Source organism: Dromaius novaehollandiae, chromosome 5, assembly GCF_036370855.1.
Source record: "Dromaius novaehollandiae isolate bDroNov1 chromosome 5, bDroNov1.hap1, whole genome shotgun sequence".
In the NCBI taxonomy this organism is placed as follows: Eukaryota; Metazoa; Chordata; class Aves; order Casuariiformes; family Dromaiidae; genus Dromaius; species Dromaius novaehollandiae.
In genome coordinates, this window is record NC_088102.1 from 18,042,063 (window position 1) to 18,054,266 (window position 12,204).

At 34.5% G+C, this 12,204-nt stretch overlaps 1 protein-coding gene across 9 annotated transcripts in view; it reads right to left on the reverse strand.

Annotated features, from left to right (window-relative positions):
• PPP4R4 (protein phosphatase 4 regulatory subunit 4) overlaps positions 1-12,204 on the reverse strand; it is a 72,882-nt gene that overhangs the window by 5,100 nt on the left and 55,578 nt on the right. For 8 of the 9 annotated variants that reach the window (XM_064512135.1, XM_064512134.1, XM_064512133.1 and 5 more), the window contains 10 exons: positions 11,658-11,763; positions 10,889-11,036; positions 7,481-7,625; positions 6,794-6,835; positions 6,629-6,703; positions 3,462-3,537; positions 2,989-3,069; positions 2,557-2,650; positions 2,054-2,124; positions 1,117-1,267 (listed from right to left, as the gene is read on the reverse strand). In XM_064512135.1, the coding sequence (XP_064368205.1) occupies positions 1,117-1,267; positions 2,054-2,124; positions 2,557-2,650; positions 2,989-3,069; positions 3,462-3,537; positions 6,629-6,703; positions 6,794-6,835; positions 7,481-7,625; positions 10,889-11,036; positions 11,658-11,763 (989 nt within the window). The remainder of the gene's footprint in view (positions 1-1,116; positions 1,268-2,053; positions 2,125-2,556; positions 2,651-2,988; positions 3,070-3,461; positions 3,538-6,628; positions 6,704-6,793; positions 6,836-7,480; positions 7,626-10,888; positions 11,037-11,657; positions 11,764-12,204) is intronic. The other variant, XM_064512132.1, reaches the window with a different exon arrangement.

Here is a 12,204-nt window from a genome sequence, read left to right on the forward strand (position 1 = left end):
CTCTTCATACCAGACAGACATGTCCTCCTCCTCCCCCACTATGTGGTACCAATCTCCGTATTTCAGCTCCATTATGTTTACCCAGCAAGTCATAACTTCAGATTCTGGATTCTCTTTTCATTCCTGATCTATCCTACCTATTCAGACTTCTAAATGCCAGCTTACATTTCCTCATCCTTTCCAGCTACTAGTTCTAGTTTCTATTCCATTCAAGTCAGTACGTCCCAAACAATCTCCCTTTTTTTGTATATCTGACTTCCTTTCTTCATTCTACCTTAGCTAAGCAAGAAAATCACTGAGAACACAGAAAAGTCTTAGTCTGGGCACCCAAAAATTACAGCTAGTTCAATGATAGCAATTCAGGACTAGAAGCTATTGTGTGAAAGGAATCTGCAGGGAACTATTTGCTAAAGTCTACAGAGTTTTGACTAACTACACTGCACAGAAATAAAAATTTTCTAACACAGACTCTTACAGTTTTATCACAGGAGATAAAAACTCTTCTTTCATTTTGTTCTTGCAAAGTATTGAACAGTTTAGGCTGATGTTTACAGAAAACAAACCTGAGGTAGACAGCTAGCATTATTATTATTTTTTTTTTAATCTAAATGCTTAATGCAAGGCAAAGGCAGCAGCCTTAATAAAAAACAACGCTACCAGTTCATGATAACTCTCAAAGATTCATCATGAAACTGCTACATAGTAATTCATAAAAATATATTAACACATAAAAGGAAGAAAAAGAAAAATTAAATCATCTAACGTTATATACCTTCTATTCCTCCAAATATGGGCAGACAAATCACAGTGACTGTAGTTATTGTATATCAAATGCAGTAACCTTCACTTTGTCCCCTTCCACCCTCCCCATAACATACCAGCTGAATCTGAACATATGCAGGGAAACAGAATGTGAAAGACTAATTAAAAGGGAACATAACGCAATCTTCAAAATAATTGCAATTGAACACATCACATTTCTACCCCACTGTTTGTGTATTTCAAAAATCTGGGCATGGAAGTATCATAAATATGGGCTGAATTTTACAGGGTTCTTAAAAGTTCCTCTGAAGATGTATCCGATCAGCTTGACCTAACCCTTTGACATCCACTTACATGCTCATCTTTCGTGACTGACTGTCTTTATTTCCATTGTTCTTTTGGTCAGCTGAGTTAGCTGAATTACGAGATGAAGCTGCGAGGGAGGAACTGGAAGGGAAGGCGGTATTCCCATTGTTACCAGTGGAACGAGTCCGGAATGAATCATCTGAAATAAAGAGTTACAGCTTAGACAAATTTCTCTGAAAAAAATGCATGCAGAATGAACAGAATAAGCTGCTTTTTCTACTGCAATAATGCTTAAAATTTAACTTTCTATAAGGAAACTGTTTCAACTTAACATTTTAAATATATTTATAAAAAAATGCTAAATAAAAGTAGAACTTATACTATTTGGGAGAAAATATGAATACATTTTAAGCTATGAAGAGACTGAGATTTGTTTGGCCAGTCTTAGGTACTTAAAATTCAGTTATTTAGTCTAAGCTAGTTGTCTAGTATCTATTGGTAGCGAATGGAAACGTAGCGAATGTGTTCCTCTAGAAAACAGTTCATCCCATTCTAATCTTTAGTCTAAGCTAATCATTCACACTCCTCTACAATCGATGGAGAGACACAGGCATTTCCAGAAAGCAGTTTTTCTCCTCTAATTTAGGAGATGATGTACATGGTCTCCCTTTCTTCACATAAAATGGGTGGAGGCAAACTGAAAAAATAACTTTTTTACTATATCCAAAATGCCAACGAACAGATTCCAAATTCATGTTTACCTTTACTACTTTTAAATATAACTTTAAGCATATGTGTAAAACAAACAAACAAACAAAAATCAGAAAAATAGAGTAACACTTACTAAGTGCTCAAACATACTGGATATCTATTCTTATAAGTTCTTTAGAAATACGGTATCTTTCAGTATGCCTGGTTAATGGTACCTCATATTCAGCACCATCACAAGAAACTAATGTACAAAATAACATGACAGCCTACTTACCACTAAAAGATAACACAGAACTCTTTCCCATTCCTGATACAGAAGGTGTATATCCTGTAGCAGCGCTTCTACTTAAAAAAAAGTAAAGAAATAAACTGCTTATTACAAAATGTTCTTTTAATTGTATAATTTCACATTCCGTTGTTTGACGATATTTAAGCTTCTTTCTGAGTTTATACAAATAAATTGAGAAAGTTATGCCCAAATTTCTTTAAGACATGTCCAAATTCAGATCTGGCACTTCATACTGAAAGAAAGAAATAATATATGATGAAAGGTAACATACATTAACATAACAAGAATTCACAAGAATTTGTTGACCTCAATTTGCACTAAAACAGCATTGCTTCCTTCAGTACAAAATTGCATACCTTTCCCAATTAAACAGAAAGCTGAAAATTTAGGCCACAATTCAGTGAGCACATTACTACATGTGTAGATTCACACATATCTAATTTTCTAAAAGCTGTCCATTAGATAAGCAATTAAAATGATAACGATACTTAGGACACTTGTCTATGTTGCTGTATTTTGGATGTAGTGCTTGAGTACTGAAAGACTGGCTTCGAACCAACTTGGATTTCTTGCCTTCTTTGCCTAAAATATATAAGTAGCAAAAATTTTTAGTATGGAAATCATTGCATTTCCTCAGTAATTAACATCTTTTTGTATCACTTTTTGTTAAACTATGCTAGCTGAAGGAACTGATACAAATACTTCAATAGCAATAAATATTCCTTGTGCCACCTGTTACGTACCAAAGAATAAAACAAAACTAAGAAGTGTAGAAAATATATTCAGTTCTAGGAATGGATCTTTTTCCTATGTGTATTAGGTGAAACTCTGGCCCACAAAAGCCAGCAGTAGCTTTGCTAGATTTTAAACTGCTTATGGGAGATGAAAGCATTCTAGAAGAATTTTTAAAGAGTTCTTACCTGCTGATGTACCGGAAGAGCTTCCGGGAAAAGAAAGAGGTACATTTTTTGCCAATGCTGATGACGTTTTACTGTCTCTACCTAAAAAAAAGCCTAGTATAAATACCGATGTTAAATAGCCTAACTTTAAATAAAGGAAGAGAACACAACATATCACAAGTCCAGGGGTAAACAGTAATAATATCTAATCCAGTGCTACTAGCACTTTGCAATTATCACAAATCACACTGCAGCTTAACAGGAAACACCATATATTAATAAAATACATGACATTTTTAGATCTAAAGCCAAAAGTCTTCTTTCTAATATAGCAAGGCCAGTTTTCATAAACATGCTTAGAAATACATTAAAAAAAGTATTGCCGCTTTCTTAGATTCTAATATTAACTGCATGAAAAGTGTCTGTGTTCTGCTCCCTTCTTTCCCTAAGAATAACCCTGCACAAATAATATGTACATAAGTATATAAACTTACGCTTCTTTTCAAACATCTTATCACTAATATTTGTGGATCTTCCTTCATTTTGCTGCTTCTCTTTTTCTAACTGTTCCTAAAAAGTAACAATAATCATAGTAATAATTTAAGTATTACACAGAAAAATTTAAAAAATTAGCTGTATTTCAGATAGATCAGAAGTTTTCAAAAAAGAGCATGTTTCCAACTCACCAAAATACAGTTAACTTCTACTCTCTTCTACAATTAGTGCAGAGCTTAATGAATATCCAGAGACCCAATTAAATTATAGAGTGAAATGAGGGTACATATGCTACACAAAAATCGTACCAAAAAATATTGATTTTATTTATGAAGGAACCTCAGAGTTAAAGTTCCCATTTATAACATTTATTAATAGAGTTGCATCTGGTAGAAGGTTTTCGCTCTCTTTTTTTCTTTTTTTTTTTGGAAAAGTTGAAAAGACATGGAAATTGGCGGCTGACAATGGAAAATTATTTTGCTACATAGCTACTCTAATACCAGAACATACTCAGAATGCCAGATGGGGCTAAAGAAGGGCACAGAGACACAAGCTTAATAACAATAGGCTATATTTTTAATTCAAATGTACAATTCAATGAAAAACAATACCATTTGGGAAAAAGTTATCACATATGCTTAAGTTTTTTCAGGCTCTAAAATTAATATCTGCAGTTGCTAAGCCTTTATGTAAAACAAAGCCAAGTATTATTATTATTCTTCAATCTTAAGAAATTTATTTGCCTTTCTGTAATACTAGGTAGTCTTAGAATACCTTTTGAGAGCACACCCATAGCCAGAAGGCAGTATGAACACAGCTGTTTCAATAATTTCAAGCCAATACTTACTTGGTGAATAGATATCACTCCAACTTCAAAAAGCTATTTAATATTAGCTTGTTTTCTGTGCTACACTCTTAATAAAATGTGCTAAGTGAACCAAAGTTGTTCTGTTGTATTATTTCATTTCACTCTCATTAATATCCAAATAAGAAAAGAGGTAATTAATTCAGGTCAAGGTTGCTGAAATATAGTTTCTACTAAGTCAATTACTAAAATTAAGGAAACTTATTAACACATTCAACATTACCAGTCAGACACACCTAACTGGCTTCAATGGTCCTCATCAGTTCAGGACTACATGTCGCTATTTATTCTATGCCTCCAGTTCCACAAAAGCATGCCTTTAATAGACAGTGCTTAACAAGACCTTTGTGATAGCCAAGATACGCCCATATCAGTGTGATACATCATAGAAGTATAGAATTTCATTTAAAGTCTAGCTGTAGAAACAGGGTGAAAAGTAACGTTATTTTAACTAACAGCTTCCAGTATTTGAGCTAACTCGTGCATCTTTAGAATACACTGCAACACAGAGCTCCCCTGGGACTATTTCACCGTAGACCCAGCTGCTTTGACTATAAAAACATTAGTTATATCTACCTAAAAACTGCAGACTAAGTTCAAGTGTTTGAATTTGCATGCAGTGGCCAAGAACAAAGTTTGAACCTCTGGCTTGAGATGATGGGAGATGGCAGGATGTAAACAAGGTAGAGGTAGGTTAGTGTGCATTTCTGGTTAGATAAGGCCCTGGGTAAGCTGTTCCAGTAGACCCTGCTTTGAGGAGGAAGGCTGAACTAGATGACCTCCAGGGATCTCTTCCAACCTTAAGTATTCTGTGATGCTATGATTCTAGCATGGTACAACTAGAAGGTGAATATTTGGAAGTATAGGGCTGTAGCAATTTGACACTGACCATAGGTTCATGCAACACAGATCCAGCACTACAGATGGAATTGAACAGACGGCGGAATTAGATAAGCTATGTAGGGGAAAACTCACAGGGGAACTTGGAGACTTTTAAGGGAACTTATCTAATTCCCATCTCACAGACAGGTCCTGCTCCACATTCCCAATTGCTAGAAAATTGCAAAGAGAAAGATGATGACTGGCTCAAGTACACATTTAAGAAATCAGAGCAGTAAAACAGCTCAGGAATGCAATGGGCGAGTTCTAATGCATTCCCAGATGCATGCGCCTGAACTAGTATCTTTCCTGCTTAGGAAGTCAGATACCTCAGGAACTCTGTCGCTCATGCTCAGCAGAGCTAGTGCAGAGGTCTGAAAGGGTGCTTAACCTGTGAAAGAAGATGCCATGACCTGAGAAAATCAACTGCCCAAAAGAAGTTTTTCTGTGGTATCTATTGATATCAAAGAGGGCCACATATGTAGTTTCTGTAGCAGTCCAAAAGAGTAACAATTTTTCAGACAATCTTGAACCTGTTCTGGTTCACTATGGAAGAGTTCTATTGCTACAGATGAGAGGAACTGTGCTAGAGTAATCTGGCCTCTTCTAAAGACCATTAGTTTCTTAGCTTCTTACACCTTAGCCTACAGAGGAGGAAGAATGGAAGACTGCAGTTTTTGAAAGTAACCTCGGCTGTGTGAAAGTGTTGCAAGCTACATGATGAAGTGTCTGCTGCAGCTTTTGCTTGCAGCTCTGACTGATGACAAATAGTTTTTTAAATCGGAAAAGCAAGGAAACATTAGCATTCTGCAGACTCCTCTTCCAAGTCGTAATTATCTTGTAGCTCCTTTTGCTCTAAGCAGCCTACACTATGACTCCCCCCTGCCAGGCTGCAGCTGTCAGTGGCCTTTTTCTCTTTCTTTCATTCTCTTCTTATTTAACAGGAAAGCCTGCAACACACACAGAGCCTTCTACAGCTTCCTTGGCACAAAAGAAGTTACGATATTAGTTTCTTTGCCTATGGAAGTTATATATGAATTCTGAGATGTTTAACTATTCAACTCTTTATGTCACATAGGTCTGACAAATTGCTAAGCTCCCTCAAAAAAATTTCAGAAAGGTGTACTGAAGTATTTGGGATTTTTAGAACTACAGAGGTGTCAAGTGAAAAAAAATTTGTAAGAAATTCCAATTTGCCTTTCTATTTGAAACAGCGCATTTGGGTAGCAGTGAAAGGGAAATTATATCTTATTTTGAAGGAGTTAACCCTAGTGTAAAGAGTAAAATGAAACCATATATTGATTATGAATTCACCAAGCCCCTCCACTGTATGCACTTCCCCTACCTTAAAATTATTTCCCAATTAATATTAAACTGTCAATTATTAACCAAAAAATGATAAAATGTACTCATAAAATATACCATTTCCAAAAGGAGAAGTTCTTGTCTCTCTTTTTCTTGGTCCAATAAATCATTTTCATAAAATCTTTTCTGAAACTTCAAAATAAAATTAATAAAAACAAATATCATTACAAGAAAATGGGAATTAAGAGTACTTAGTAAGTGTTAAAGCTAGGAAATACTTACACCATCTACAGAGATCTCCATTCTGTCCAATTCTAACACTGTCTATAAAAAAAAATATTATGTATCCTTAGTCAACAGCATGCCACAATTTTAACTAAAAACCTTGAAGCCCATGCTTGTATTGCTGTGTTATTAATGCTTACAGCTAAAAACTGTCAGAGTGTTCTCAGAGCCCCACTAAAACTCACAGTGAAGGACTAATAGACCATCCATATGCAACTTAATATACACTCAGAGAGCCTGGGCACATCATTGGCTGGAGCATGGATTCAGGAAATAAGCACTCTTGGGTAGGTGCTCATCCAATCCCTCCTGCAGACTGGCCCTATCAGGAAGCCAGCTACTTTAGCTACTTCACTTCATGACATCTTTGAGACTAAGCATGGGCATTCCTTAGAGATAGATCTTTTTGTGAATGTCCACATTGCAAAGATGCTGTAACATTTCAAAAACCTGTATATGTAACTAAGGAAACACTAATTCTCTTATATCAACGCACTGTATCTTCTCTTAATTCTTCAAAATAACAAAAGAGACATTAGAAGCCTTTAGCCTGCTGAGCCTACATAAAAAAAGAAAAAAAACCACACACACACAAAAACCAAAAAACCAGAAAGCATAACTTCGATCATCTTAAATTTTAATAATAAACCCAACATAGTGTTGCTGGAAAGGAAAAATGCTTACTCTTTTTACAATAGTCAGCACATCTTTGTCTTTCTCTTGACACAAAAGTTTCCTTATACACAATTCCAGCTGCTGAAGAAAAAGTTTGTCAGTGGGAATCTTCAAAGTAGATTTAACTTTTGGCAACAAGCAGCACAGCTTCATTCTATCAAAAAAAAAAAGTACAAATTCAACTTGCGATGCATTATTTGTATAATTTCTTTTTTATTGCACACTAGCATTTGATTTAACAAAAGTTAAGTTCTAAAGAGTTAAATTAAGACAAACCATGTAATCAGCAGGTGTTACTCAGAAATTATTTTAAATTGTTAATGTGTTATTTTCAGACATACTGTAACATTTTAGAAAACTTCTCCACAAATTGGGACACTGCAGTCCCAATTTGCAGTGCCTATATTTGAAATTCAACCAAGATTTTAAAGTGTCTTTTTTTTTTCATAGAAAGATAAACAGAGCTGTAGATTTTCCAAATGATCTACATACCTAACTCCTTCAGATACCTAAATACCCTTGAAATATGGTCTATCGGTACATAAGAACCTAACACCTCACCAAAAATCAAGTGAACGTAGTTCCATACAATTGCAAGGATGAAGTTGCACCAGATAGACTAAACTGATTTAACTGTTTACTGGCTCCAAAAGGAATCGAGTCTGCTCTCTCCTACCCTATTTCCCTGCTCTTGGCTGGAGGCTCCCTCTGCTTATCTTGTGCTGTCTCTGGTACTGGCTGCACATTTCGTTAGCTGATTAAACCAAGCCTGTTCATGCACACATGTATGTGCAAACAGTTCCATAAAAATGTATGCATTGCTTTTTTATAATATTAAAAAACAAAATTCTTCATGGATTAAACAAAAGATTTCATACATTTAATAAAATAAAAATCACTGCATTTGATCAGGCTGCAATAGCATCTAATAAGGAATGCCAAGAATAGATTAAATATATATATGTATATATGTATATATGAGATGATATTTCCATACTATGTATTCTGTCATTCTCCACTGGCTTGTGATCGGAGATTTCCTGTGCCTGAGATAGTAACTTTGTGTTTAATAGCTGTGGAAAGATTCACCTTATGTGAAATTGCCTCACTTTTTCATATCTTCAAAACATTTTAGCCTTCACAACATCCATATTAAAGAGTCACACCATTCTGCAGAAAGCTGGAATAATATCTCCCTAAGTTTGCTTTAAAATCACCAACTAATATCTAGGACTGACTTTTCCACTTCATTCCATTAAAGACTGTACCTTTTTTTTTTTTCCCAAAAAAAAAGAAAAAAAGAAAAAAGTTAAGGAATAATCCAGAAAAGAATTATGACAAAAACAATCATAAGTTATCTCAAGTTTCCATTAAATTTTAATACTGTATCAATAGGGTTTTTAATTAAAATGTTGTTAAGAAGTAATAAACTACTCAGGATTATACACATTTATTTCATTGTTTTACTACGATTCTCTTAACATGATGATATGAGACATGAATTTTATCCTATAAGCACAAATTAACTCAGTTCATGGGTTTGGGATGCTCTTGAACTGAACTAAGTTGTAGTAGTTGTATTATACACACAGTCTATTTAAGCACTGTTTAACTTGGTAATAAACTGTACTTACTGAAGCTAATGCACGCATCTATGTGCAAATTATGTTTGTATAAACTGCTACGCAACATCCGTATTATATGTTTAGATATATAAATGACAACAACATGAATTATACATGTCAGAAATAAGATTAAAAGCTTAAAATTACACAAAAAGCTTAAAATAACACAATTTTCTAATTGTAATAATTATTGAACTGCCCGGTCCCAATCTGTTTATGGAAGAAAAAAAATCGCTGCAAAAATAAAGGAAATATAAAGAATATATAAAGAATGAAAAAAAATGTTGTATAAAGAAATAAAAATTCTGTATAAAGAATAATACACTAAATCCTCCTATATTCTTCTACTCTTTTTCAATTTATTTTAATGAAGCAGAAAATTTTTTACATAGGGTAAAGAACTACGCTAACTTGTTAAGCTCTGAACACTGAAAGAATTACCTGAGTGTTAAACTTTATGCAACATGATGTTGAAATGGATGGAAATAAACGGAGACTGGAAAGTTAAGCTTGCCTCCCTAAACCCATGAAACAGCTCATTACTTTCCTCTCACCTACTGCTATATCTCCTATATCTGTGCTCTTTTCTCATGACTTCATACCTTCGATCAGTCCCCCAAACAATACCCTACACTCAGATTGACCTACTTATCTCATTTTCTAGCATCGTACCCATAGTTCTCTGCACATTCAATATCAGTCAGGCTGAAGGCTCTGTGCCTTCCAGATGAATCTACCTTTTTATCAGGTAACCAGCTCCTGCTGTTTTTCAAGCTCCTGTATTCCCTGTCTCAGCAAGGAATTCCATGGTTTTTGTTACCCTCTGCTCAGAGGTTTTCTACCAGTTCTAGTGAGAAGCACTGAACCATCGTGGTAGTACACGATAACAAGAGACAGAATATCATTTGGGGAGACACACCATTCTGGCTTGCTTTTCCTTTTCTACCCTTCTCTTTTCCTTTTGATGCTTACATGTTCAAGATCAGCTCTCTGCACCAGCAGCCCTTGGACACAGCTCTTTCCAAAGCCCAGAAATCTGCTTAGGAAAGCTCACGTATTCAAAATTGGTAATCCAAAGAGCTAGGGTAATTCACCATCTCTGTAGTGGGAACTGCATACTTTCTCTAGCTTTCCATTCCTCCTAAATCCATAATGAACACTGGTACGTATGTGCACAGTTCTCTAACCCTGGACCTCTAAGAAACTTTAGTTGAAACCTTTAACTAATTTAACCTTTTGTAGGCATAAGACTTTTTTCCCATTTTCTTTTTAACATTTACCAAATGGATAAACACAAACCAAAAGTCATTTTCTTAATCCTATTTATCTGCAGAATTATCACTTTAACCTCTCTCTTTTATGGACACAAAAAAAGGTCACAAGTTATATTTTGCTTTTAAGAGACTTTTTGAACAATGGAAAAAATGTATTTCTAAGCTTCCTTTTCTAAATGCTTTGCAGATACTAACTATGTGAAATCCTAAGAGAAATTTTACATGCATCTGTCTCTTAAATTTTGTGGGAAAAACAAATTAATGTCATGTGTTTAACTTCTATTACTATTATGTTAACATTCACTAGTATACTTAATAGGCAACTTTTTCTTCTAGAGGTCATGGTTTTTAATCTCTCTCATTTTATGTTTTGAATGTTTTATAATATTTGTCATTAAAAAAATTACCTTTTTACTCAAGTCCTATGACTTAAACAAGACAAAAAACATAGCAATATTTCTTAATGTGTTATATAAAGCTTTTTTCCTGTATCCTGTTTCATACTCTTGGTACAGTACCTCACATTTGCTACTGGATCATGTGTAAGTTCAAGCACAGGTAGAAAGAAGTATTTACAGAAGAATGATTTGGAAAACAGTTCCATAATGAATTCACAGGTATCTAAAAAACGAAGTCTGTTCCAGTAACTTTTTCCTTGGCCCAGTTCTGAAAAATAATGATCCACATGTATTATCTATAAAGTTTTCACTGTCAGTTAGAAAACACTTCAAAGGTTAACCTTTGACTGAAACATGATAATCGTACTTGTCACAAGGCACACTTGCAGCCTATCTCAAATCTTCCTTTAGGTGGAAGCCTAAGCCCACTGAATTCAGTGAGAATTTCTGTCAGTGACTACAGTGAGACAAGAAACTCAAACACTGTCATTTTAACCTTTTGGGGGAAAAAAAAAAATCAAAAATAGCAAGTAAACTAGCTAATATGTTGAACATACCCCTGCGTGCCTTTGAAACCATGTCACAGGTGCACTAAAACAACTGTGTAAGCATTAAGGATTGTTAATGAGAACCTTTCAACCTTCTATATTATCTTTAGAACATACAGCATAGACCAGAAGGTCAACCTGGAGACTTCAGACATATTCCTCACATATTCTGAATATGTTTTCACTGGTGATACTGTGAGCCAGATCAGTGGAACTGAAAGTCTTCCAACTGTAATCCTACCACCGGTGCTGGGGAGTCATGGTGAATAAATACAACCATAATTAGATCTTCAGTCAAAGTTAACTTGCTTCTCTAAGCAATCAAAGAAAAATTATCTTACGTTCAATAAGTTTCTGAATGACCTCATGCCTCTGTTCTTGTTTGCGATTGTAACGTAAGTAAACACAGAGAGTTCGAGCAGCTGCTTTTTGGACTGGCAGGACATTCTTGAAAGAAATAAAGGAAATACAATTAAACATAACTAAAAGAATATGACTAAAAATGTGCAATAATTTTTGAAGTAGAAAAAAATAGCTGAAAACTAGCCTTCCTAACTTTATAAATTTTGAAATAATAAAGAATGTGTTTATCAGATTAGTAGAATGCAAAATCTATATATCTGTATGCATTTGCACATGGTAAATCAAGGTAGAAAAAAGGTATAGCTAAACTTTAGAATTTGTTTAAATTGCTTAAAGAACCCAAGTTTTTTTAAATAAAGTAGACCAAGTGTTTTAAAAAATATTAAAGAATCTAAATCCTAGTGATTTCAGGTGCTTAAGGAAAAATTGAGGGAGCTCCAAAATCACTTCTGAAAGTGAATACTATGCACTTAAAACACATAAGCACTTTTTCTAACACTTTAATACTACATTTGCAGCCTTACT